The sequence below is a fragment of the Pogoniulus pusillus genome, chromosome 36 (genome assembly GCF_015220805.1).
Source record: "Pogoniulus pusillus isolate bPogPus1 chromosome 36, bPogPus1.pri, whole genome shotgun sequence".
In the NCBI taxonomy this organism is placed as follows: domain Eukaryota; kingdom Metazoa; phylum Chordata; class Aves; order Piciformes; family Lybiidae; genus Pogoniulus; species Pogoniulus pusillus.
Genome location: NC_087299.1, coordinates 9,124,151 through 9,151,968, shown reverse-complemented (window position 1 = coordinate 9,151,968; position 27,818 = coordinate 9,124,151). Strand labels below are relative to the sequence as shown.

Below are 27,818 nucleotides of genomic sequence, written 5' to 3'. Positions count from 1 at the left end.
CCTTATAGCAGAGGTGTTCAAGCTGCCTGATTATGGCCTCCTCTGGACTTGCTTCATCAAGTTCATGTCCTTCCTGTGTTGAGGGCTCCTGAGCTGGATGTAGTACTCCAGCTGGAGCAGACCTAGCATATAAAATGGGATAGCTATATTGACAATAGTGTGTTGGTTCTTGTGAGGTATTGATGACGTTTTTGCCTGTTAATAGTACTCTATTTTTCCACTGTTTGTGATTCAAGTTAAAATCCACCTGTGAAAATGTGACTAATTTCTTAAGAACAGGAAAAGGTGTTTCAAGTTTGTATGTCTATCTGCTGGAAATGTTAATGCTCTGTCTGGAAAGACAGGATTTACTCATTGATCCACAGAAAGCATTGCTGCACAGCTCTGCCTGGGTGAGGGATGTGTAACACTGCTCTTACAGCAGTCATTTTTGTGTGTGATACCTGGTAGTTAAAATCATTGCCTATCTATCATTAGTGCCTAATGCCCTGCGTAGGAGATTTGCAGCTTTGTTATAAAGAGGGGAGGAAGCACCTGAACCTCTGTGTAGGATGCTGATGAGCAGGACAAGAGCAGCACTCCTCAATCCAGCTGTTGAAGACCATCTCGAGTAAAGTATTGTAACATTCCAAGCTTAGTGCTTCTGTGAGTCGCTGGGAGCTGTTGCTTTGCCTGGGCTCTGTGTGTAAATGGCTCTAGAGAGGAGCTGCCACCTCTTAAGGAATTTCTGACAAATTCATCTTTGAAGTGTGAATGCCTTTGTGAAATGAAAGTCTTCTTTTTTTAAGGTTTTGTTGCTGTTACTACATTTAATTTCAGAGGCTTCAAGTTGACTATCTAAAAACCTGTGCTGCCTCTTTTAACTGCGTGAGATGTGATAGATGTCTTCTCTTTGAGAGGTTTCTGCTGTGGTACAGCAAAAAAACCCAATCATCTGGTTTGTGTGTGCCTGAAGGTCAGGAAGGATTGATTTCCTAAAAATGGTGATTGTGATGGTAGGGTTGTCTTGGGGGGAGCAGGTTGTTACATTTAGCTTGAGCATTGATCTAAGAACTGGTTTAATATATTGGGGAGTTTTTTTCCATGCACTTCATATACTATTTTTGAAGTCCTTTTTGAAGCTCTGAAAGCTGATCCAGCCCTGGGAAAAAACCAAACCTGCTTGCTTTCATAGATTTTTTTTGTGTCTGAATGGTAGTTGGTTGGGCTGTTTCCTGTCCCTTGTCAGGAGGGAGGGCTGCAGTGTTTTGTTAAATATTTAAATCTAACATTTAAGAGATGCACACCTACAAGCAGAGTTGCAGCTGGAAAGTGGCTTAAATCTGACACAAGGGCTAAAAGCTAATGCTGACCATAGAAATGAAGACACAAAACCCCCCATGTTATATATTTAATCTCTTACTGTTCACCTATAAATAGGTAGCTGTTATGAATTCTTCATTGTCATATGCCTCTGGAGAGGGGAATTAATCCAGTTTCCAGCTGCCTGTGACTGAAGGTCATGAGTCAGAATGAATTAGAGGAAAATTGGTAGCAGGACTGTGCAGACTCTGGTTCCTGACTTCAGGTTTCAGGCTCCAGCCTGGAAGGTTTTCAGGGCTCTAGCTGTTCTGTCTACAATGTCATTTCAAAATGCACAAGGCTGGAAGGTGCAGCATCCCCTTGCACTCAGAAGCCTCCCAGTATGACCATGTTTTAACCACTGAAGTAGTCAGTAGTGTCGCTGTGGAGGCTAATAGCTTAACCTTGGATAATGATATCATAGAGTTGAAGGGACCTCTTCATGCTGGCTGTTAACTCAATTTGTGTAGTGCAAAGGAAACCTGCAGTGGTTGGCTTTTATTCTCTGTAATTCCTTATCTGAGCTTTTTCTAATCCTATCCTATTAATTGAGGTTTTTTGCTGCATTGAACAGAACCAGCCAGATTCAAGAAAAAAAAACCTTAATTGTAGCTGAACCAACTCCTGTTGGATTTCTTTTGACTGTAACTGGAAATTATACAAGATATTAAAGAGGTAGTCAGCTGTGACTTAGATTTTAAAGAGCTTGCCAGATGGCTGCTCTAAGTACCCTAAATTATTAAGACTGAGTATGCAAAATACTACTTTTACACACAGCTTACTGCCTTTTTCTCTTCCCCCCCACCCTTAATTTAGAATGAGCAAATTCCTCAGTTTCACTTTGGGTTTTTCCCCCCACCCCTGTGCCAGTAAAACATGGATATTAGGAATTTCAGCATTACAGAGGACCACAGCTTTGAGAGAAGTCTGTACTATGAAAGAGCAGAAGCTCATGTTACTTTCTCATTGCTTTAACTAAGCATGTCTATAAAATCTACTGGGGTGCTTAACTATCTGCTTTATGCAGAACTTACAAACCTAGCATTTTTTCATGTGCCTTTTCTGGTGGGATGGGAAATTTCTTTTGTAGTTCTGGGTTTTGTTTTTTAAAAGGGGAAGGGGAGTCAGAGTAATTTGGAAGTTCTTTATTGTGAACCCATCTGTGGCATTGTCCAACAGAGGAGCCCTTCCAGGTTTTGAATTCATGAGAGCAGAGGTGGAAGTGAGGGAAATAGTTACAAAACTCTGCTTTTCAGTTGCTGCGTGTTGGAATCCTCCTCTGCTGAAAGCATTCAGTCAAAACGTTTTTTCCTAGTGAGCTTGAGTTCCTTAGGAGCTGTCCCATCTCTTTGTAGAACTAAGTTAAACTGAGTTTGAGTGCAGATTTCTCCTGGCTCTGGGATATTGAAGTGAAAATGCAGTAGCTGATGTTCTGAATCTAAGCAGGGAGGGAAGAGGGTGGGGGGGTGTAACTACAATGACAAGGTTATTTCATTGCATACTGTTGTGCCTGCAGTCAGTAAGTGAAGAGAAAGCTGATCAGGTCTTTTAGTTTGGCTTTGGGAGGGATTATATTCTGTTTTCATTATTATCTTTTCAGGACAAGTAACAACATGGAGGGGCAGGGAAGCATCTCTCAATCCTAGTGGAAGAGTTAAAAATACTTAATCCTCTTCTACTTTGGTACCATACTTGTAAAGTAACCCAGCTGTTTTGTGGTGTTGACACATCCCCATCTTCTGATTCCAAAATGACGTCCAAGTCTGCCTTGACTGCCTTGCTGGAAAGTGTAACTCTGCTCTATAGCAGGAGCTATAGGTGAGGATGATGGCTCAGCTTTCTTTTGCCAAGGGGACAGGCTTGCACCACCCTTTCCACAGCCACAGTGATGGGTTTGGTAGGCAAGCAGGGATCAGAACAGGGATGTCAGGCGTGCTTGACTCTGCCCAGTCCACATGTTGGGCCTTGCAGAGCAGAAGACATTCCTGAGATCCTCACCCAGCCCTTCTGCAGGCAGCTCGGGGACTGGATTGCTGGAGAGCCGGGCAGCTTTGCCATTTGTTTGCTGACCAACCTCCTCCACTGCTTGGGGAAGGGAGGGGATGTTTTTAAACTCGGGTATATTGCTTTGCCAAAGCTGAGCTGGCAGGTTTGGCTTGAATATATAGATCTTTGGCATTTATTAGTCTGTCTTGTGAATCATATTAAAAATAAATGAGAACTAAATTTCATTCCCTCTGCCTGCCAAACAAGGGAAAATTAGGTGACCCATTTATGTCCATTGGCAGTGTAGTAGATGCAGCAGGACAATCCTGAAGGATTTAGTCTTTTAAGACAGTTTAGCCAAGAATGTAAGCATGTCAGAGTGAAACTACAGCTTTTGAAATGTACAGGTGAGTCTCTTTGGTGAGAAAGGAGTTGGAGAGTGGAACTGTGCTTAGCTGCAGAACAGATAAGATACTGGCAGCCCAGACTTTCCTGTTGGCTTTGCACATCTGCCTCACCATCACCTGGAGAGACCAGTTCTGGAGACTTGATAGAACTCTTCTCCATGCCTTCATCAGCCTTTGGCAGCCCTTCCTTCAGTGCTAGGAACTCGGGATATGATTACCAGAAATTCAGCTGAGCCCCCAGTATTTCTTCACTTGGGCCAGTAAGTATCAGTGAGTCTGTAACTGGGCTTCTAAACAGCCAGAGCTGTTCATTTCTCTTCCAATTCAGAGTTTTCCATCTGACTTTGTGCTGTGGAGATTCCTTCAGCCCAGTATCTGGTGGTTCTTGTTCTCTCTCCCTGTCTGCCTTTTTGTGCTGAAAATACAGACTTGAGTGTTGTGTTTGAGGGAATGTTTCTCCTGAGCAGCACAACACATCTGGCAAGAGCAGGTAAATAAGTGAATTCTGTGTTTTAGCTGTAAAGAGTAGGATTCTGTAGTGCTGCTGACAAAAGCTTGTTTATGGGGTGTGCAGAATTTGGTTTTCCCTTTGCTGATCAGCTGATGTTCAGCTGCCAGCATCCTGCATTTGGCATGCTGCATCCTGATGCTGGTTCGGTTTCCCTGTGCTGTTTCGATTCAGTAACAACTACACTAAAAACCTGTTTCAGTTCATGTGCCTCACATTTTAGATTCAAAACTCCCTTAACCTCCTGATGTCTGGGGAAGCAGCATGATCTCGTCAGTGACAGAGCCTAGAGCTAAGGCTTTGACCTTTTTCCATCTCCAATACAGACATCTCTGAATGTTACTTCACTGCTTTTAAGGTTCTTTCTCTGTTAAAAAGCACTCTGTAGCAATCCCTGCCCCAAGTGTAAACCAGTGTAAGAAGTAGAATTATTTAGGGAAGAAGGATAAGAATGGATTGGAACTGGAGTCTTTGTGCTTAGAATAGTTTTCATTTCATTTCCATGGTAAAGGAATTTGCATGGTGCATCTGGTCTTAAACCCTGCTGGCTGGCACTGCAGCAAGAATTGGAACTGTAAGTTTGAGAAGTGGTTTTGTGTTCCTGTGTTCTAGTGACACCTAAGCTTTGACAGAACCTTGTGACGAGGAGAAAGTCGGGATCTTGCTTTCCATGGTGGAAGTGCTGCTTGGTGTGACGAGCCCAAACAGCTGTTTGTGGTACCTGACAGAATGCAGAGGTTTGCCTGGGGTTAAGCGGTACAGACCTACCTGAGTTCTGCAGAAGTAATGCACTAAATGAAACAATCCTCACTTGTTTAGAGAGAGACAAACATCTGGAACTGAGCAGAGGCAAAATAAACAGTGTCCTGACCTTGCAGGGATAGAAACTGGGTATGAATGAGCAAAGAAACAGAATTTAGAGCTGGTAATTGCAGCTGAGGCAAAGAAATACCTGCCCTGAGAAGTGCTTTGGGGATGGATCATTGTGTAACACACAGGTCTGTTGGGACTCTCAAGACTGAGCAGAAGCCAGGCTGGTAGTGATTCAGCTGTTCCTCAGCTGTCTTGCTAAACTCTTTCTCACATTTTGCACTTCTTCCCTCCCACTCCCAAAATACATGATTGCAAAATAGTTGTAGATCTTATTTCTTGGGGTTCTTTGGAAATGAATGTTGATGTGTGGTTGGAAATGCTGCAAGTGCCAGCTGCCATTTAGAATCAGAGTGACAGGAGCTGGAAGGGACTCCTCTGCAGATCTAGTCCAGCCCTTTGCCAGAGCAAGTCTGTGCATCCAGGTGGGCTTTGCATGACTCCAGAGATGGAGACTCCACCACCTCTCTGGGCAGCCTGTTCCACTGCCCCTGAACCCTTAAATTAAAGAAGTTCCTCCTCATGTTTAGATGGAACTTCCTATGTTCAAGTCTGTGCCCCTTACCTCTTGTCCTGTTGCTGGGCACCCCTGAAAGAAGCCTGGCCCCATCTTCCTGACACCCACCCTCTAAGTATTTGTAAGCACTGGGAAGATTTTCCCCTCAGTCTTCTCCAGGCTAAAAGCTCCAAGTCCCTCAGCCCTTCTTTGTAGGAGAGATGTTCCAGTCCTCTCAGCATCTTGGTAGCCCTTTGCTGTATCCTCTTAAGCAGTTCCCTGCATGAAGTAGGAAGAGGTTGGTAGGAGCACCTTGGTGTGGCTTTGGACTGGTCACCACCTGGTTTAGTCTTGTTTTTTTAATGGTACTGTTAAGGAAAAGGCAGTGAAGTCTGATTTAGTGTCTCATTTGCTCTAGCCAGTTCAGGAGCCTTGAGCAGTCAGGCTGGTTTATTATGCAAAGACTGTGGTGTGGAAGCTTGATGTGTTCCACTCCTGTTTATATCCTGGCAGTGGTGAGGCCAGTTCAGCTCTGGGCAGCCACATGGACTGGACAGAGCACCCAAACCTTTTGGGTTGCAGGGGCATTAGACTTGTGCTTGAAAACTAAACTCTGATACCTTCTTCATCAAAACGAGCTGTCTGTGGAAGCTGCTTTGGTTCTCAGCTGAATTCCTCTCAATTATTTGGGTTAGGAAACCATTTGGTCTTTCTGTTTGCCTTTGTATTTGGTGCTAACTAAAACAACTGCCTGCATTATTGTTCTTGGCGGTTTGGGATGCCTGTGGAGAATGGTGATGGTGACTGTCAACGCACTGCTCCTGTCTGGAGGACAGAAGCGCATCTCAGAAGTGCTTACTTGCCATGCCCTAATCCTTTCCTTTAGGAAGGAGTTCTGGCAGTCGTGTGGTGAGTGAGTGCTCAGTGGGGCGGGGGAGTGTCTTTGAAGTGCACAGAAATGAGAGCAGCAATTAGTCACTGCAAACGGCCCTGTTGTCTGTGCTGTAGATAATCTTTCTTGGGGCTGCATTGCATATTTAGAGGGCAAGAACAGTGGGAACTAATTAGTGAGGTAGGGCTTAAATAATCCTTTCAGAGCAGGCAATTTCTCTCCTCTGGAGAGGTGAAATGATTCTTTTAAGCCATTGATAAAGCTCTGCTGCTTTCAACACTTGTTAGTAAGAGACACTGTAGAGAACCTCTGGGTGAAGCTCGCAGGTGTTTTGGGTTCATCATTTCTCTGCTGAACCTGATGTACAGAGCAGCTGAGTAGCTTTAGCTACTCCTGTCTCGTTCCCCTGCCATTACTGACACCTGCACGGGGTGGTAAACAGCCTTGAAAGAAACTGAATTAGTCCACGTCTGCATTTGCTTGTTGAACACACACACACGGAGGGCAAAAGGGATTCTTCGGCAAATTTCACCAGCATTTTACTGACAAATGCTGCAGGTCTGCATAGTTTTCCTAACCAGGGGCTCCTAAGCACAGCGAGGTATACTGTTGCTGACATGATTCTAGCTGTGTTGCTCTCCCCAGTAGCAGGCACTTGCTCTTTTACTGCCCGTTAGAGCTCCAACTGTCACTTCACCATTGCAGTTGAGCTGCTTGTCCCGGAGGCTACTGTGGTAGGTGGGAAGAGTTGCAAACCCTTACCATTCCCTGGTACCTCTGGCAGCTGTAAGATATGTTCAGAAATGTGACAAGTCTAAAGACAAAAATGAAGTCAGTAACTGGAGCTGTTGGTGACTGCTCTGAAAACTCCAGCACAGAGGGCTCTCCAGACCAGCCTTCATAATTGCTGCCTTCAGACAACAAATGCATAGCTGAAAACAATCATTTTGGTCCAAATCAGCATGCTTTACATTTCTCTCCAGCTCTCCTCAGCTCTTTGGGAAGATACAACTATTTTGTTTGTTGGTTTGTTACCTTTTCCCCGAGGAAATTACAGGTCATCATGTTGACTTGGTTGGGGTTTTGTTACCAGGCAGATGAGTTTCGTGCTGAAAGCTCCTGAAAGAATGCAAAGCTTGAACGTGTTCCTTTCTCAAGTGATGGAGAATGTCCTTGGAATGGTCAGGGTGTAAATCTGAGGGATGAGGAACAACTTGGCCCTTAAAAAACTTACTCTTTCAAAAGAAAATGTTCTGTAAAGTGCAGACAACCTACAGTTGAATGGATTTGGGCTAGACAGAGTTCTAAAGCAGGCTGTGATTCCAAGGGCTTTGCAGGCTCTGATTCCAAGGCTCTTTCTGATTTTCAGTTGGGGATATTTCTGTAATGCTTTGCTCCTTTTGTTTTCCCAGGGCAGTTTCCTGGTGCATTTTCCCCAGCTGCACTCATTGACCTGGACTAAACACGTGGGTTACCTGACCTGCTCTGGTTTTTAGAAGCAGGTAGGTTGGCAGGGAAATCTCTGACGTTTTCTGGTTGGGGAGGGAGGAACAAAGGCTTTGCCTATGTGCTAGAAAGAATTGTAAGGTGAGGGAGATTCTGTCTAAATGGTGCTGCAGGATGTGTGACTGAAATATTCCCTGGATAATGCCATTTCTTAAGAAAACAAATTGGATAAGTACCTTGATAAGATTTTTTTTGCAGTCCTTGACTTGTAAAGGTGGATTGTGCTGTCTTCTGGGCACAGACCAGCTTCATGAGTGGGTTTGGAAATCTTCTGATGCAGTATATTCTGGGTAGTTTTGTCATCCTAAACTGTCTCAGCAGAGCTTTATGTAACAGGAACAGAGAGATGAAAGTTTTTCATACTGAGGTCTCAGTACTGGCTTGAGATTTGTCTTCCCACTTAGTTGTCTTCAGGTAAGAGCAGCTGTGGTGGCTGAGGCTATCACCCAAACTTAATGTGCAGTTATGAAGAGCAAAGAACTCTTGTGCTGTGAACTTGAGTTTAACCTCTTTATATAGATACTTTGATAGCTTTTGAGCCATACCACTCCTCCTTCCCCTGTTTTGCTTATTAACTTTGTGAAGCATTCACTGAATGGGCAGGCTTTAGTATTCTTAGCCTTCCTATTAAATAGGTAGCTTCACAGTCACAGAATCAGCCAGGTTGGAGGAGAGCTCCAAGCTCAGCCAGCCCAACCTAGCACCCAGCCCTAGACAATCAACCAGACCATAGCACTAAGTGCCCCAGCCAGGCTTGGCTGCAACACCTCCAGGCACGGCGACTCCACTCCCTGGGCAGCCCATTCCAATGCCAATCACTCTCTGCCAACAACTTCCTCCTAACACCCAGCCTAGACCTCCCCTGGCACAGCTTGAGGCTGTGTCCCCTTGTTCTGTTGCTGCTTGCCTGGCAGCAGAGCCCAACCCCACCTGGCTACAGCCTCCCTGCAGGGAGCTGCAGACAGCAATGAGGTCTGCCCTGAGCCTCCTCTGCTGCAGGCTGCACCCCCCCAGCTCCCTCAGCCTCTCCTCACAGGGCTGTGCTCCAGGCCCCTCCCCAGCCTTGCTGCCCTTCTCTAGACATGGTGCAGTACCTCAACATCTCTCTTGAACTGGGGGAGCCCAGAAGTCCCAGCTGAAGTTTACTTTACCAGAACCAGGTTTGGGTAGCAGTTCCCATCACCCCTTTGCAAGGTTTGAAAAATTAATAAAGAACTGTCAGACTATAGTGATGGCAGCCAATGAATGATGAGATGTATGTGAGATTTCTGGTCTCTGCTCTCTGATGAGCAAAGGAGTGCTGAATTGTGGTGGTAGTACTTGTGGTGAAGACAGCTGTGGCATTTTCTTGGTGCTTGCATGTGGTGCCACCTATTGATAGATCTCCCATATCATTTGTTCCATTTTTAAACCATAAGCATGCTACCACCTTTCAAGTTTCTGTTCTTGTGCTTTCTCTTTTCCCAGTTGATTCCTTTGGCTTCTGGTAATGCTTCTTCTCTCTTCCAGGAACAATATTTTTTTTCTCGGGGCGGGGGGGAGGAAAAAAAGAGAGTCCAAAAGTCTGTGTTAGTATAATGTTAAGAAGCAATTAAAACCTTTCAGACTTAGTTGGTATCTTGATAAGTGTTTATTGTTTTATCAGCCTTTGGATATGCAGAACAATGTTTTTTGCTCCTAGTCATATTTTGTTTGTTGTCTTACTATGGACCCCACTTGTTAGCACTCAGTGCATTGATTGCATGGTGGAGTATATGCTTAGTAACCTAACCCAATCAACTTTGGCGGACACTTGACTTGGGGTTGTTCAACCTGGGGAAGAGAAGGCCCTGGGGAGACCTTAGAATAGCCTTCAGTACCTAAAGGGACTACTGGAGAGCTGGGGAGGGACTTTTAGAAGTGCTTGTAGTGATAGAATGAGGAGGAATGGCTTGAAGCTGGAAGAGGGGAGATTTAGACTGCAGATCAGGAAGAAATCTTTTGCAGTGGGGGTGGTGACACAATGGAACAGGTTACTTAGGGAAGTGTTCAAGGCCAGATAGGATGAGGCCTTGAGCAGCCTGGTCTAGGGGAAGGTGTCCCTGCCCATGGCAGAGGAGTTGGAACTGGATGAGCTTTAAGGTCCCTCCCAACCTAATCCATTCTGTGACACTACACAAAAATGAGATTGTTTTACCCCCCCCCACTTCAGAGGGCATTTTGTGGGTTCTAGCAAAAAGAGAGGATCACCTTGCCCACTTTCAGACTGCAGGTTTCCAAGCAGAACCACCTATAGCAAATCAGCATAATGTCAGTCTTGCCACTGGAAACTTAAGCAAGCAGGGCTGGTGATGGAGCTTCCTTCACTTTTTTTACTACTGTTATCTTTGTGCTAAGTAATGTGGGTGGTGAAGCCTATCCCAGCAGCTGCCACTTCAGTTTGCATTGCTTCTGACTCACTCAGGAGGGCCTGTGTGTGATTTTAAACTGTTTCCACACCCAGATCATTTTCATTATTACTCTTAGGAGAAAGTAAAGTGAGGGGAGAGGTTGGTAATGATTGGAGGAAAACCTGTGTGTGAGACTCTTCACTCACTAAGGATGCCTTGTGTTGTGTATTCTCTTAGTTACCAAAGTCCAGGGAGGCAGATGTATAGCTTGGACTGGATGGTCTTGGAGGTCTCTTCCAACCTGGCTGATTTTATTCTATTGGTATAGGACCAGACCCAGTTCTGTTAATGGAAATGAATTGGAGAGGTGGTGTGCAGCCACTTCCAAGCTGTGCATGGTGGAAGAGTGGCTCTCTGGCTTCCACCTCCATCCACAGATCCCTTAGCAGGAATCCTAACACTTCTCCAACACACAGTATCCCAGAGTCACAAAATGTTGGGGGCTGGGAGTGACCTCAAAAAATCATCCAGTCCAACCCTGCTGCAGAGCAGGATGACCTGGAGCAGATCACTCAGGAACACCTCCAGGTGGGTTTTAAGTATCTCCAGAGGGGCAGACTGCACAGCCCTGCAGTAAGGGAGGGGATTGTGGAGTCTTTTCTAAGAGACTCTTCTAAGCTTTCGAAGGCGTCAGTTTGGTTTGGTGGGCTGCTATAGCAGGGTGTTATTTGAAGCACCACCAGCTTCTAAAGGTGAAGACTTTTACTATTGCTGACTGAAACATCTATTTTATAGCAGCTGAAGATTGCACCTGTAGATATTTTTCCTTTTTTTTCATCAGCTCCCTATTGTGAAACTTAAATAATGAGCAGATACTCAGACCACAGAGTGTGGTTGTACTCTGTGCTACTGAATTTGGGTAGCATGGTCTGCTTAATCCAGACTCTTCTGGGGGTTTTAAAATAGAAAAGCAAAACTTGAGTTTTTAAATGACACAAGGATGATAAACTTGACTGCTTCTCTGCTTTTCATAGCTCTTCTTTCTCTCCAAACCCATTTAATACATTTTATTAACTTGCTACAAGTACAGTGGCCTTTTTTATATGATATATAGAAGAAAAAAAGGTGAGAAAAATAGTTTAGCTTTCATCCAGCTTATGTTTAGCTGTTTCAGCCTTGATGTCTGTGTTCTGCATCCTGTTTCCATACTGGTTGTGCTTATTTATCTGGGGGAGGGGAACCTAAATCAGAGATTTCTGTCAGGGTGATTCCTTCATCTGGTTGTTAGAGTTCTCTTTTCCTACTCATGCAGTAATGTGACAGCAGCTAATGAGCTAGAAGGGATGTGAACATCAGCCTCTTTGGATGTCTGAGTTGCACATATGAGGCTCAGTTTATCTGTTGAAAATGTGAAGGATTTCTCTGATGAAGCATGAGGTTCCTTACTCTGCCAGGGCAGATGGACCTGGCCGGGCTGGATGGGTGGGCAGAGGCCAATGGGAAGAGACTGAACGAGGCTAAGTGCAGGGTTCTACACTTTGGCCACAACAACCCCAAGCAGCACTACAGGCTGGGGCCAGAGTGGTTGAGAGCAGCCAGGCAGAGAGGGCCCTGGGGGTGCTGGGAGAGAGTAGCTGAAGAGGAGGCAGCAGTGCCCAGGTGGGCAGCAGAGCCAATGGCATCCTGGGCTGGCTCAGGAGCAGTGTGGGCAGCAGGACAAGGGAGGTTCTTCTGCCCCTGTGCTCAGCACTGCTCAGGCCACACTTTGAGTGCTGTGTCCAGTTCTGGGCTCATCCATTGCAGAGAGATGTTGAGGTGCTGGAAGGTGTCCAGTGAAGGGCAGCAAGGCTGGGGAGGGGCCTGGAGCACAGCCCTGTGAGGAGAGGCTGAGGGAGCTGGGGGTGTGCAGCCTGCAGCAGAGGAGGCTCAGGGCAGAGCTCATTGCTGTCTGCAGCACCCTGAAGGGAGGCTGTAGCCAGGTGGGGTTGGGCTCTGCTGCCAGGCAAGCAGCAGCAGAACAAGGGGACACAGCCTCAAGCTGTGCCAGGGGAGGTCTAGGCTGGATGTTAGGAGGAAGTTGTTGGCAGAGAGAGTGCCCAGGGAGGTGGTGGAGTGACCATGGCTGGAGGTGTTGCAGCCAAGCCTGGCTGGGGCACTTAATGCCATAGTCTGGTTGATTGGCCAGGGCTGGGTGCTAGGTTGGGCTGGCTGAGCTTGGAGCTCTCTTCCAACCTGCCAGATTCTACGATTAAAGAGCAGTTTGGAAATGACACTTTTCCTGGTACACCCTGTTACCTGTTTGAGTTTCACTTTCTCTGCTCTTTTACTTCCAGGAAATCCAGGAGCTGGCAGGAGGGGAATGAACCGTGAGGGTGTCCCCGGAAAGAGTCCGGAGGAGATGTACATTCAGCAGAAAGTGAGAGTCCTGCTCATGCTGAGGAAGATGGGATCAAATGTAAGATGCACTCTCTTTAACCCGTATTGTGTGCATTCCCAGGTGATGTAGTCAGTGGCATAGTGCTTACTGAGATGGGCTGGTTTTACTGAGTCATTTTATCTGTCTTTGGTTTAATCATTACCTGCAGTTCAACACAACTGAGTTTTCATAGAATCAACCAGGTTGGAAGAGACCTCCAAGATCATCCAGTCCAAGCTAGCACCCAGCCCTATCTGATCAACCAGACTTTGCTTAAGTGTTTTGGGAGTCATAGGTGAATTGGAGCATGTGTTCATGTATCTGTGTACAGAAAAGCTTTTTCCTCACTGGGAAATGAGCAAAACAAAGCAACTGTTCAGGTGCCTTTGAATCTCTCCACGAACATGCAGTGTACCAATTTGCTGCTGCGTCCTTGATGGTGTAGTTTGCACAAGTACAAGATGATTCAACTGTTAAAGAATAGAATAGAGGCAGCTGTGATGTTCCTGGTGGGGAAGTGGGAGGTTATGTCTTCAGTCTTTCTTCATTTCCCCTTTTGCTGACTTACTCTTTGTATGTTTCCAGCTGACTGCTAGCGAAGAGGAGTTCTTGCGCACGTATGCGGGTGTAGTGAATAGCCAACTCAGCCAGCTCCCTCAACACTCAATTGATCAGGGTGAGTACTGCACTTGTCTGCCTTGCCTTTGTTTCATCTGTCAGAACAGTCTCAGCAAATACCAATTTTAGGCCCTTGTACTTCTGTAATGTGTCACTGACTTAAACCCACCCTGCAGTCTGGGATGTGCAAGGTACTGCCTGCTAGAATATTTGGAAGAGAACTAGAGTGCAGTGGCAAACTTATTTCGCCAGGTCAAGCCAGCCTTGGCTATACCTGATTTCCTAGGGGATGAAAAGCATTGTTAAACATCATCTTCTCCCTGATAGACCTTGTAGTAGCCTTCCAGTATCTGAAAGGGGCCTACAGGAAGGCTGGGGAGGGACTACTTACGAGGTCTTGTAATGACAGGACAAGGAGTGATGGGTTTGAGTTGGAAGAGGGGAGATTTAGACAAGATGTTAGGAAGAAGTTCTTTACAGAGAGGGTGGTGAGACACTGGCACAGGTTACCCAGGGAGGTGTTCAGGGCCAGGTTGGATGAGGCCTTGAGCAACTTGGTCTAGTGGGAGGTGTCCCTGTCCATGGCAGGGCGTTGGAACTGGCTGAGCTTTGAGCTCCCTTCCAACCTAACCCATTCTGTGATTCTATAACTCAAAAAAGTGCTGAGCAGAGTCCTGTGAGCTAAATGCCTCTATACAGCTTCCTACTCTCTCATTAAATAGAAAGATTTTTTTTACCAGATTGCCTTTTTTTTGGGTAGGTGAAGTTGAATTCAGGTGGTGCCTCTAGTTCTGGGTGTCTTGCTGGATTCCACAGTCCACACTGTGTTGCACTGGGTCCACACAAGACAATTTTAATCTAAAGTCTTTTATTTATTCTTAACTGGACAGCTGAGCAGGGGTTCCAAAGCATTTCCTTGGTATGCTTTGAGCTGGGAATCTTACATCAAAATAAAATCTGAAGCAGAGAGAGATTTCTAAGGTACAAAAGCAATTTGTTATGCATAAGGATGATTTAGTTATATGACTCTAGCTGATTTTCTCACCAAATGAAATGGAACAATCTGCCAACATCACTTGGTTTTCACATTCCATCCGTGGGGAAGTGCAGCGTTACCATTTCAGCAGGAAAGTTTAGCAATATGAGAAATGTTGCTTATTACATTTCTTTAATTTGCATAATGTAATTAATTCCCAGACAGAGGTAGTAGACATGAAATAAGTTTACAAATCTGCTTTGGTTTGTTTAGATTCCCATTAAAGGGATGAAGTACCTGCTGCTTTTGTGAGTTCTTTGCAGAAGGTTTGGTAAACAATTGTGTGGCTCTACTCTGAATCTACTAATCCCTTCTGAACCTGAATGTTTCCTTCTGAATTCGCTCTGTCCCCCTCCTCCCCCCTCTTAGACCTCTTGTCAGGTCACATTCACAATGTTTAATTTGGTATTGAAGGAAAATTGTGAGTCTCAGGTTCCAAAAAGAACTGAGCTGAGCAGAAGTTTAATGTAGATCTAAGACAATTAACAAACCATTAGAAACACAACCTGCACCAACTTGCTCTTCGGTTTGAAACTTGTGTGTTCATTCCTCACATAGCTGGGGGAAGGATGGAGATAAATAATCTCCTGCATTCTGGCTCAGAATTCTTCAGCTGGTCTGGTTTCTCATCAAAACCTGAAGCAGATGTGGTAAGACTTAGTTACAGCAGGGATTGTTCACCATTGTAGAATCATGGAATTGTTGGGGTTGGAAGGGACCTCCAATGGTCATTTAATCCAGCCTGCAGTCAGCAGGGATGGCCTCCACTAGACCAGGTAGCTCAGAGCTTTGTCGAGCCTGACTGTATCTACGGAGATGAGGCCTCAACCACCTCCCTGAACAACTTGTTCCAGTGTTCCACCACCCTCATAGTGCAGAACTTGTTCCTAACATCCAATCTAAATCTTTTCTATTCTAACTTCAAGCCGTTGTCCCCCATCCTATCACTGCAAGCCTTTCCAACCAGTCCCTCTGCAGCCTTCCTGTGGCCCCTTTCAGCTACTGGAAGGCTGCTATTAGGTGTCCCTGGAGCCTTCTCTTCGCCAGCCTGAACAACCCCAGCTCCCTCGGCCTGCCCTCAGAGCAGAGGTGTTCAAAGCCCCTGATCCTTTTCGTGGCCCAGTGACTACTTATGCTGAAGGAATTAATTCTACTTAGGCTGATGATCTGAGCAGTTAATTTTTTTCTCAGTAAGGGGAAAAAAAGAAGGAAAACAGTTCAGTATGTAGAGAGGTGGGAGAGGATGTTGGTTATTTTCATATCCAGATGTGGCAGCACTCCACATGAGGCAAAGATTACTGAGAAGGAGGAAGGGCAGCCAAGCGCCCCTTGTTTTGGTGCGCGGGAGTGTGGCAGCGCTGGAAGCCAGGCGCTCGCTGCGCAGGTGTGCACTTGGCCGCCTGCAGGGAGGCTGCGGCTCCACGAGGTGGCGCTGTCTGCGCTGGGAGCCCCCAGCCCGGCTCCCCGCACTGAGCTGCTCCATCTCTTGCCTGCTCACGACTGCTGCCAGCAGTTTGCTGCCCTGCTTTTCTGCTGCTTTCACTCAATCTCATCCGGAAGAATAATTGTTTTCCTTCCCTTTACGCATCCGAGCTCCCAGAACACCTGCAAGGTGTGTTATATAAGGAGTAACGTGCAAAGAGTTAGCATGTTAGTGGATTTCAGTCTTTTCTCCCAGCAGTAGGACAGATTGCTCTCAGCCCAGCTTGTCCAAGACCTATCTTTAGAGGCCTTTTACTCAGCAGGCACACAAAAAGCAGAAAGCTGATTTCATACCCCCATTTTGTTCCCAAAAAGGCAATGACATTTTTAGCCTTAGCACTCTAAAAGCTTTGTTGCAGACCTGCACAGTTTTGCGTGTCACTTAAAAGCGCTGTTGTCTGGCTGCAGAATTGCAGGGAGGTTGTTTTGGTTTGGGGGTAGTTTTGGACAACAGCACACAGGGTGGATGGTCTGGAATTCTCTAAGTGTGTATCACAGTCTCTGCTACAATTTCTGTGCTTTGCTTTGTTGCACATCCATCTTAGAACAGCTGGCTGGTGGCTCACCAAAATTACCAGAGGTTGGACTGCTTAGCACTGTATGGCTTCTGACAAGTACCTGTCAACTTCTTTGCGAGCCTGTTTGTTTGACCACAGGGAGTCACTGCAACCTCCGTGTCCACTCTGTGCTTGCAGCAGTGTGACAGTGCAGTGAAGAAAGAAGTTTACACTCTCCCTGCACAGTTCAAGTGCTCATGCCATGAAACTTCACTGAGCCACTATTAGTGATACCTCTAACATTTAAAGTTCTTCTGTGACTCTCTGCTTACTGTCTAAGGGTCCAGTCATAGCAGTTAATTGCTAATTTTGATCAGGAAGCATCTTGCAGTGCCTCTGTAATTTTTAAGCAAGCCTGAAGTCTGAGTCCCTTTCAGTTTGTGCTGTTTTGAATAGAAAGAGGGGAAGTGAGACTCTGGCTTCGGTTCCCACCTTCCATCCAGAGGAACTCATCAGCTCAGTTGTGCCAGATCACTGTGTGTGAGGGGTGCTGACAGAGCTGCTTTGAAGCATACACTGAAACACCTTCACTCTTGAAGCATCTGTGTTGTATTAGAATCATGGAATGGTTTAGGTTGGAAGGGACCTCAAAGATCATCTAGTTCCAACCCCCTGTGAATCTTGTTTTCCTGATAGCAACCTCAGAGTTGTTCTGCTTGAGCATCTTAGTGTAAGTCAGTAATCAAGTCACGTGTGCAGAGCTCTCTAATGTGCTGTGGCAGATACCTGATTGAAACACAACTTTTCAGTGTGTTCTAAACTCTTTACATCCGTAACCAGAACATACCTTAGACTGATAGATCTGAGAAGGAACCTTGAATGAGCAGAACATGTACTCCAGTCTTCAGATAGTCTTTTTGTTTGGTTTGTTGGTTTATTTGGCTTTAATTCCAGATTAATTTGTCCTTTCTTTTCAGTATGTTCCAGAATCTCAGGAAGTGCTTAGACCCTCAGTGTATTGACTTGGATACAATTCTCTAGAGATGCTGTTTCACCAGCATGGGCTGCAAGGATGTTTAGGCAATTCAGATGTCTGCATTCTCTTGCTAGCCTGATATTTCAGCTGTATTTGCTAATATCTGGGCCTGTTGACCCTTTCTCCTTTCTCTTACGTTGCATCCATGACAGTTAGGAGGCATATCTGAAGCATTAAAAATGTTTTGTTAGCCATGAAAAGGTGAACTGTTAGCAGAGGGGATGAGATCTGAGTAATCCAGGGAAGCCTGAACAACAGTTACAAAACTCTAAGCTGAAATATTTAATACTGAAGTTTCATGTTAATTAAGGGACTAAATATTCAAGTCATGCTCACTGCTTTTTTTTAACAACCATTTTCTTTTCAGTCACTGCTGTAATATTATTAACACCTAGAGGAAAGTGCAGAAGTAGAGGGCATTTTTTCTTTACTCAAGGAGCTTTTCAGCTGTTGGCTGTGGGTTGGTTGTTTGCTTTGTTTTTGTGGCTCCAAGAATAACTGAGGAACCCAAAGGCATCTTTTTTTAACCAGTGGATGTGATCATGAGCTGTTTTGAGAGATTAACATATTGGTTGTCATCTTTGCATTGCAGCAAGAACCAAAGCAGCTCAGACTCATTAGGTTTCTTCAGCTTGGAATGATGAAATCAGGACTTCCTCACATATTCTTAATAAAAGCAGAATGCCTCTCAGGAAGTTATGTGCACAGGAGCATCTCCTTCATAAAACCTGCATTTCTTGTTTCCCAGTGACTTTGATTTCTAAATGCTAGGGTAGCACTTGGCTGTCTTAAGTAGCTGCTCTGGCAGATCTGCAAATGGAAGCTGTGCAGCCAGTAAGTGTGATACGTGAATTATACTAAGACCTTGGTGATTGCAGCTCTGTTGTTCCTATAGCAACAGGAGTGTCGTGCTGCTTCTTGAAGAAAGCTGGTCCCTTGGGAAGGGCACAGCAGAGATGCAAGCACATGCCTCAGCTAGGTTAGATGTGTTCTCTGCATGGCACAGCATTAAAAATGAGCCCGGGCTGCTTGTGGGGTTAGGAGGCAGGCTGTGCTCCTGAAATACCAGACAGTGGTGGAGATATGGAGGCAGAGCTCTTGGCAGTGGAGTTTTCTTCTTTTGAACACAATGCTTGCTTGAATGTGCTCCTCCTCTCAGCAGTGCATGCTGTATTTTTAGAATGCCAGACTAGGATCCACGTACTGAGGATTTCAGAAAGGTGGTGCTGGAGGATGAGTCAAGAGACGTGTGTATACAGAGATCTGTTAATATGGCAGCCTTCAGAAATCTCTGACAGGCTTAACCTTCTGATCTCTAAAGGCTTTGGGGGTTTAATTTTGCAGGTGAAAGATGTTGGCAGATACAAAGATCAGGTGGTTGTAGCTGTTCAAAGAACACTTGGAAATAGCAGCTGTTAGATGAATCTCTTAGCACCTTCCTTTGTGTTAAGGTAGTGTGGTTTTAACCCAGCTTGTATCCTCCTGGCTTGATGTGACTGGAGCTGAGTGCTTGCTGTGGGAAGCATTGACTGCAGTCATCTTGGTGAAGTGTTCTGAGATGTAGGTGAGCTGATCAGCAGCTGCATGTGCTGAGCTCAGTGGCTCTCCACAGTCTTTGATGCTGCTCTGTGAAGTCATTTGACCTTCAGATCTTCTTAGCTTGCCAAGACTGGAATTCAAGTCGGGTAAAAACTACTAAATTCAGCAGTCCAAACAACTGCAATTGGAACATAGCTGCAGCAGGAGCTTTTAGAAAGTTGATAGAATGAGTCTGTCTCAGTTGTTTTCTAAGCTGGTCGTAGGCCTACCAGTTAATTATTGAACATCTCTGCTATAAACAAAGATTGAGAGACCTGGAGCTGTGTAGTCTTGAGAAGAGAAAGCCGAGAGGGGATCTTGTTAATGTCTACAAGTATCTGAGGGTTGGGTATCAAGATGAAGGTGCCAGGCTCTTTTCTGTGGTGCCCAATGATGGGACAAGGAACAACAGGTACATGCTGGAACACAAGAAGCTCCACCTCAGCGTGAGGAAAAACTTAACCATGAGGGTGATGGAGCTCTGCAACAGGCTGCCCAGAGAGGTTATGGAGTCTCCTTCTCTGGAGACTTACCAAACCCACATGGTTGTGTTCTCCTGACCTGCACTAGGTGATCTTGTTTTGGCAGGGGGTTTGGACTAGATGATCTCTGGAGGTCCCTTCCAACCCTTAACATTCTATGATTCAATGCGTTTTCATTTTCAGGAATGCTGAGGATGGGAAAAGCTGAGGCAGAAAAAGTGGGAGAAGTATTTGCATGTCTGAAAGTCTGTGGCAATTAATGCTTTGCTCCTGAAGGAAGATGAGGAATAGTTAATTGGGTAAGGGTGCAACTCCATTCATGTGTAGAAACGTGCTCAGGAATAGCTGTGGAGAGAGCAGTTGTGTGCCTAGACTGTAGGGTGTCAGGTGTAAGTGTGCCTTTTTCATTGTTCTGGCCATTAATTACTGGAAGTGCAGAGCTCGGTGAAGGATGTGCTAAAAGTAGCTGTGGTTCAGCATCCTATTGTCTTAGTCACTGGCTGTTGGCAATGGGCAGCTTAACTTTGTAACCTGTACTCTGCTTTTTGAGTTTTCCTTTACTTGATTAGAAAGAAAACATCCGTTGTGGGGGCCAAGTGGGGCTGCAGCAGCAGCTCTATTCACTAGTACTTTAATCCCTTCTTTCCTTTCAGCACACAGAATCCCCTGCCCTGTTCTCTGCAAGTGTTTGTACACGAGCACAGGCAGCTGTGGAATTGCTTCATGAGCAGACTTGTTAGATTGGTTTCATTTAGCCCTGGATAGTTTGGGTTGTAAGATTGGACTTGAACAAAACCTGCTTGTGTGCTGGGAAGTGTGGACGTGGATGATTTTTTCCCTAGACAGATGTCACCCAGGTTGGTTTTTTTTTGCTACAGGGCATCTTCAGAAATCTTCCTGCTCTGTAAGTGGCTTCCTGAAGGCTGGAAGCACAGATGAGAGGGTCCCTTTCATTTGGTGCCCCTGCCCATGGCAGGGGTGTTGGAACTAGATGATCTTAGGTCCCTTCCAACCCAAACCATTCTATGATTTACATACTGTGCTCTTACCCTTCCTTAAATGCAGCAGAGAAGTTTTCCATTCTGCTTTCAGATCACAGAGGTGTTCAGCTAAAAGCAGTAGGACTTCGTGCCCATCAGGAGCTTGTGGCATTGTGATGTTGTAACTACTCAATTTACAAGCAGAATGTATCTTCCCTTCTTGCAAGCCCCCTGAACAATCTGGTTCTGGGAAATACTACTGCCAGTTTTATCTCAGTCAAGAGTCATGGGTGCTCATGGAGAAAGGCTGAAGAAACAGATTCTTTTTGTTAGCGATCAGAAAATAAGCCCCAAGGTGCAGTACACAAGGGCAGTGATCGTGTCGAAAGCAACTGGGCTGACACTGTCTGGGAACCACTGGGCTGGGTGTGAAGCAGATAGTTTTGTTCATGCTAGCTTTAGATGTAATAGTCTGCAAGGGCTTTCTCTGTGTCTGCTGTCGTTTGGACAAAGGATGTCTTCCTCTTTCGTAATAATCCATCACCTCACTGAGGATGCAATTCGATCTTTAATGTGGGAGCAGAAGAAATGGGCATGGGCTTGGCTGCAAGCTGCTGATCTGTTGGGTGTTGTGCCCTCAGGTTACCTACCCACTTAGGTGGTATTATCTTTTCATTTGATAGATCAAATTGTCTCGTTCAAGGCAGTTGCCTGAGGCTCATGCAAATGTTGGGCTGTCGGTAACTCCTGCAAATAAACCCACTGATGGTTCTGCCAAACAACAAAAGGAACTGAGGGGGGGGAGCAAATAACCGTTCAGAATTCTGTACTAATCTTGTTTAGAACTGTACCATAAGACAGAAATACCTCACTTACCTTCTTCTCTTGGAGGGTTTCTCCTTCTTTCCTAGCGCTAATAGCTGAACCCCTTTTGCTCCCTCTGCTCCTCACTGCTGTGCTGTTGGTTCTTGTCTGTTGTTTCGCTGCCCTCTGGCGCTTGGCAGAACTTTCTAACTTTGTGTTGCCATCAGATTTCATTAGTGTGTGCCTGCTTCTCTGTTCCAGGATCTTTATGAAAGCATTCAGTAAAACTGGTGCAAAGGCCAACCACTGAGTAAGTGCAGTTGTAATCTCCTTTCAAACCCAATTCATGATCTCCTCCTGACGCATTCTTTACACACCTTGGTTCTGGTGCTGGTTGCCTGTCTTCATTTCACAAGTACCACGTGGGAAACCATGTATCAGAAAGTGCTGAAGAACATCAGAGGGGGAGCATGCTTTTGGATGGAGCTATGATAAAACCCCACATGCATTTCTTCCTGAATTCAGGTACCTTTAAAACAGTAGTGATCATAACAGCATTGGTCAGACAAAGCTACTGCACACTGAGTGTGTTGTTAGGTTTGGCTGAAACCTTGAATTCTAGACCCATTCTCCAGCCACTGTTTGGATTCCTTCCTTCAAGGTGCACATAATAACTCAGTGACACTGCAGATGCTCAAGCAGTTTGCACTGTGCTCTTGATTTTTCCTCCATTAGAACACTGGGTTGAAATTTGGCACTTTCTGTTGTCCTGTTGGATTGACAAGTTGTATTTCTTGTATTCCCTTCTCATTTCCTATTCAAAGTCCAGGGAAATGATAAGTTATCAGAAGTCCATCTTGACAGTGACATTGGTATTGAAGCTGTGCCAGGTAGGCCTAGAAAACAAGAGGAGGAGCTGGCTGAGTGGGAACCTGCTCCTCAGCGTGACAGCTCTGATTGCGAAAGCTGAGCTGAACTGCAGAGCTCCTGGCGTCCTCTGTGCCCAAAGCTATTTCTGCTCATCATGTGCTTTAAAGGGCTGTGTGCTCTGCACAGGAGCACTGCTAAGAGCTGGAATCATTTGGGACAGGCAGAAATATTGACCTCTGTGTTTATGGGTTGATTATCTGGAATGAAATTTCCTTTTCTGCATAAAACCCTTAAGGATTCTTGTAAGAAGATTTTGTTTCTTCTTTCATATTTAGCCTGTTGAAATGGGAGATCCCAGGAAAACAATCAACATCTGTTAAGTAATCCAGCTCATCTCTTGTGCTGCTGTGACGTCATCTGTGATTTTGTGGTTGCTAGGCTACTGCAGCTGCTCTGGACTTGCCTAGCAAAGCCTCCTCCACTGTAAAGGGCTGCGTGTGAAATACGGTGGCACAGGTTGTGCTTTCCATGCTTGGGCTTTCTTACTGCTTCTCAGTGTCGTTACTCCCCCCTGTTTTTGGCACAGAAGTGCTTTTCAGGATCTTTGCAAATGAAAGCCTTCATTTTGTGGAGGCTAGGAGATCTTCAGATATTGAAAACAAAATAACTTGGCAACTTGCTAATTCAGAACTGGATCCTACTGCTATATATCATCTCTGTTTTGATCGAGGGAAAGACAGTTTGTGGAGGAGATGAAAAGGGAGATGACTGCAGGGCTGCTGAGTGTTGGCAAGAGGGTGCATCAGAGCAGTTTTTGATGTAGCTCTGGAAGATTGGTGTCCTACATATGAAAAACAAACTACTGCTTGCTCCTTAATATTTCCTCCTTTGAGTCCATATAACAAATAAATGGTGAAGTGTATAAAAATAAATGCAGTTGCATTTCATAAGCATTGGTTCAGTTTTTATGGGTTTTAGCAAGAGGAAATCACAGCCTTCTCTTCTCTTCTCTTCTCTTCTCTTCTCTTCTCTTCTCTTCTCTTCTCTTCTCTTCTCTTCTCTTCTCTTCTCTTCTCTTCTCTTCTCTTCTCTTCTCTTCTCTTCTCTTCTCTTCTCTTCTCTTCTCTTCTCTTCTCTTCTCTTCTCTTCTCTTCTCTTCTCTTCTCTTCTCTTCTCTTCTCTTCTCTTCTCTTCTCTTCTCTTCTCTTCTCTTCTCTTCTCTTCTCTTCTCTTCTCTTCTCTTCTCTTCTCTTCTCTTCTCTTCTCTTCTCTTCTCTTCTCTTCTCTTCTCTTCTCTTCTCTTCTCTTCTCTTCTCTTCTCTTCTCTTCTCTTCTCTTCTCTTCTCTTCTCTTCTCTTCTCTTCTCTTCTCTTCTCTTCTCTTCTCTTCTCTTCTCTTCTCTTCTCTTCTCTTCTCTTCTCTTCTCTTCTCTTCTCTTCTCTTCTCTTCTCTTCTCTTCTCTTCTCTTCTCTTCTCTTCTCTTCTCTTCTCTTCTCTTCTCTTCTCTTCTCTTCTCTTCTCTTCTCTTCTCTTCTCTTCTCTTCTCTTCTCTTCTCTTCTCTTCTCTTCTCTTCTCTTCTCTTCTCTTCTCTTCTCTTCTCTTCTCTTCTCTTCTCTTCTCTTCTCTTCTCTTCTCTTCTCTTCTCTTCTCTTCTCTTCTCTTCTCTTTGTTTGCCTGCTTTTTCTCCTATATTGCAACTGAAGAGCAAATTAGCTAACTGAGAAATGGAATTAGTGCAACTATAAGAGGTGGGGATTTTTTGGTAGTCCTCTTTCTTTTTGCCCTATATGCAGATGTACAGGCAGAAGTTGCTTGGGGCACAAAGCTGAACTCTGTTTCTTGATGTGCTTCAAATAAAAGGCTGGGAAATTTTTACATGCTGGTGCTCCATCCAGGTTGAATTTGGGCTTTGCAAACTCCAGTAAAAGAACTCTTTAGAGCTCTTTGGTTACCTGAATGGGACAGGCAGTCAGTGTTGCTTTTGACATTTCCTCCTTTGTTGTGTCACCTTTTAATAGGAGCTTTAGAAAAAACACCAAAACAAACTTAGTAAGCAAAATTATCCCAAGTAAAGCAAATTAATGACCAGAATGGTCATTTGGAGTCATCTGTTGCACTTAAACACTTGGGATCATTTGAATGGAGCAACTCATGTTCTGAGTATTACAGAGACAGTGACTGGAGGATTCATCATGATTTCAGATCAGTTAGTGAGATGCTGTTAGAGCATCCACAGGTGAAAGAAAGCTTTTCTTTTTACCTGGCTTTCTTAGAGATCAGATTTGTACCAGAAATTAAAGATGCTGCACTCAGCCCTTCAGGGTTGTTTTCCAGTTCCTGTCTAGTGTAGAATCTAGTGCTGATTTCAGCCACTGCCTTGACACTGCTGCAGGATGTCTTTGTATTTCTCTGTTGTCCTCAAGACATTTCTCTATAGGTGCCTGTTAGGCCATGCTCTATGGATAGGAAGTCCAGAGAGTGAGGTTTTCCTTCCTGAAGATCTCAAGATACCTTCTTGAAGGATGAGAGCTGAGCATGGGATATTCCTTACAGATCTGATTCTCAAGCTGTTTGAGTTGTTCTACCATATATGCTTCTCCAAAGATCACACAAGTTTGCAAAGACTTGGAGATAATTATAGGCAGGTAATTAACATCTCTCTGTGCTGAAGGGACGTGAGGTTTGGTAGCAATTACACACAGTTGATAGCCTCAGTTGGAAAAAAAAGCAAGTCCATGCCCTGAATTCTCCTGGAAAGGCTTTCTTCAGGCCAGAGATAAAAGCATTATGTAGCTCAGTCTGTTCCCTGGGCAAATGGAAGCCTTCAGTTTGAAGGAAAGCACTGCACTGTCGTTAGAGAATGGAACATTTTCAAGCCATGTTAGTTTATAAAGGGTATTTAAGTGATTTTTCAGTAGGGGGGAAGGCAAAAACCTTTCAGCTGGGCTGTTAAACCATTTTTTATTCTCAAAAGCAAAGAGTAATGAATATTTAGATGTAAAGATAAAGGGAAGAACATCTAAATGTCACTTAAAAAGGACAGTGTGATGCAAAGGGCAGTACAAGTTTCACTCAACATTTGAGTTCCTCGTACTTCAGAGAAGCTCCCTAAGTCTCTTAAGCTGTGCCAGCATTTCTGGAGGCAGGGGGGAGATTATCTCTACATGCCTGTGGTGACAATCCCATGATTGTTTTTTAAGTCTTGCCTCTTAGAAATATGCAAAAGCAGTGGGTCCTTGGCTGTAGTTAAACTCCCCTGCTTTCCTCAGGCTTGCAAAAGAATGCTGCTGAAACGTCCAGGCCATGTCAGGTTCCAGTCCCAGACAAGTAAGGCAACAGCTTCCTCTTCTCTCTCCTTTCCTGTTGCTTGTATGGATATGTAGGATGGTGGTTTGGGTACTGCATTAATCCACTGTCCTTCCAAGCAAGTACTTATGGCACATGTTTTGCACTCTCCGTTGTTATTACAGGTGCTGAGGATGTTGTGATGGCATTTTCCAGATCAGAGACGGAAGACAGAAGACAGTAACTGCAGGACACCTGAACATGACAGAAGCAGAGAGGACCGTGAGACTCCTGAAGCTCGAGGAGGATGGCTGAGCATTAATGAGTTCCTTTGCCCACCCTAATTGTTCCTTGGTATTCCTTCTCCTTTGTCATTTAGTTTCCCTTTGCCCAACCCTCGGAATGAATCTCACAGCCGTCTATTCCTGTAAGTTTTTGCCACTCAGCTGGGCAGTTAGTTAAGGGCAGACCTAAAGGTGTATTTTTGATTGGCTCCAGGCTGTGGTTGGCTAAAGGAAGATGAGTTTTCCAAACTTGACCAATGAAAACCTTTTTTCTTGCATTTTATTTTGTATTTTAAAGCAAATCTCTCGACATCCTACTCTTAAAGAAGCTTTTCATGCTGTGGTGCTTATTTAGGTCAAACTTGTGAATTTGAAGAGGGTTTGGTTTGGCTGCGTAGAACTGGAAGCAACTTGTGGTTGGTTGACAGTGCAGATGCTTTCCCTTCAGTTGGCTTGCAGGTGTTTACTGACTGGCACATTTTCCTGGCAGAAGGCTGATGTTTGGTGCGTAGCTTACTCCTTACACTTACTGACTTGGGGCAGGGGGAAGGCCCATGTGCTTTGCGGTATTTATTACATCTACACACGTATCAGCGCTTGCTTTTGGGGCTTGGTTTGGGTTTTTTGATTGGCTCTGAAGTCATGTTTTTGATTTCCTGTTCGCTGCAGCGTGTCTGATGCAATCAGTTTTTCCATTCGCATCTGCTCTGTGGCCTGAAGCTCTTTTGGGAGCGTGAGTCGAACGCAGATTTAGCTCAGTAAGTTACCTGGTTCAGCTGGCACACGCAGATCCCCAGCGGTTCTGTGCTGCTCTCTGGGCTTCACTAGGAGCTCCTGGGAGGACCCAGCTGCTCAGGTGGCTTCTCTCTTTGCTTCTGACAGAGGAGCTGTAGATATTTTGCAGGAATTGCAAGAGTGAGGTCTGTGGCTGTGACAGAAATTTGCCAAATTTGTATAGAGAATATGTGACCTTGTTTGAAACACTGCAGAGTTCCACTTTAACCCTTTAGTTGCTGCACAAGAGTAGCTCTCACGCAAGGAGAAATTACTGGTCACTAACTGACATCCAGCTTGCACTGGGCTTTAATAAACTGAACTTTCTAGACACTTGAAAAGCTGTGTGTGGGTTGGCTCCTTGCAGCTCTTGATCTGGACCCTAAAGTAATACCATTTTCTTCAGGCCTTGCTTCAGGAGGCAGGAGCACTGCACTGAGCTGTTCAGTAGCGAGCGTCCAGGTGGCATACTGAAGTTTACTGTCTCCCACACACAGACACAAAGCCACACACAGAGCTGTGCAGACTGAAAACCCTGCAGTGAAATTCCCGAAGTGCACTGACTGTTCTGGAATCTGCACATGGCATTTCTAGCACTGTTGTCTGAACCCTAGCACTTCATTCTCTCTCCTATGTGCAGGTCATTTTTACAATACTTCCAGGTTTCCCTGTGGGTTGCACTGACTTTTCCAAACGTTTCAGACTATTAAAGCAGAACTGCATTCACCTGCTCCTGGTTCCTTTCATGTGGTTGTTAATTATTTAAAGTAACTCTCGCAGACTCTGGCTGTGACAATGTGACCCTTTCTGTGGTGAGAAATGATGACAGGATGCTGTTATGGGCTCAGAATGGGGGAGAAGCTAGAGAAAAGCCATGGAATGCATGCAAAAGGAAGAATGGACTTGTGAGCACGAGGAGGGATGTGATCTTGAGCAAATAAATACTGTGTGATGAGAACATCTCTTTGTGAAAAAGATCTTCTTGATTCAGTTGCAGCTTTGTACAGTTCACTGTGAAAGTAAATCTTTTACCCCTGTTTGTTGGGACCACATTAAAAAAATCTTTATTAAAATAAACCAGGAATGAGCACAAAAAATGGTTACATTTTGACTTGGCTGCCTAAGACACACTTGAACTTTGGTGCAGAGGGGAGCAGCCCTTAAAGGGTTAATGGAAGGGGAGAGGTGTGTTTCTGGCTGCCGGCTGGGCTGAAGGGACTGGCTTGTGGTGGCCTGCCATTGTCAAGCTACCTGCATCCTCCCTGTCTGTCTGTGGCATTCCCCAGCTGTTAAATCTTGG

The 27,818-nt window shown here is 45.0% G+C and overlaps 1 protein-coding gene across 5 annotated transcripts in view; it reads left to right on the top strand.

The window, feature by feature from the left end:
• The window catches only part of CTNNBIP1 (catenin beta interacting protein 1), a 38,627-nt gene extending 11,012 nt beyond the window's left edge, over positions 1-27,615 (top strand). For 3 of the 5 annotated variants that reach the window (XM_064172278.1, XM_064172275.1, XM_064172277.1), the window contains 4 exons: positions 7,913-8,002; positions 12,709-12,830; positions 13,377-13,467; positions 25,646-27,615. In XM_064172278.1, coding sequence (XP_064028348.1) covers positions 12,735-12,830; positions 13,377-13,467; positions 25,646-25,704 — 246 coding nt within the window. In that variant the 5' untranslated portion in view covers positions 7,913-8,002; positions 12,709-12,734 and the 3' untranslated portion in view covers positions 25,705-27,615. Of the gene's footprint in view, positions 1-7,912; positions 8,003-12,708; positions 12,831-13,376; positions 13,468-25,645 lie in introns of those variants that run through there. The other 2 variants (XM_064172279.1, XM_064172274.1) reach the window with 2 other exon arrangements.
• Positions 27,616-27,818: the final 203 nt, after the last annotated feature.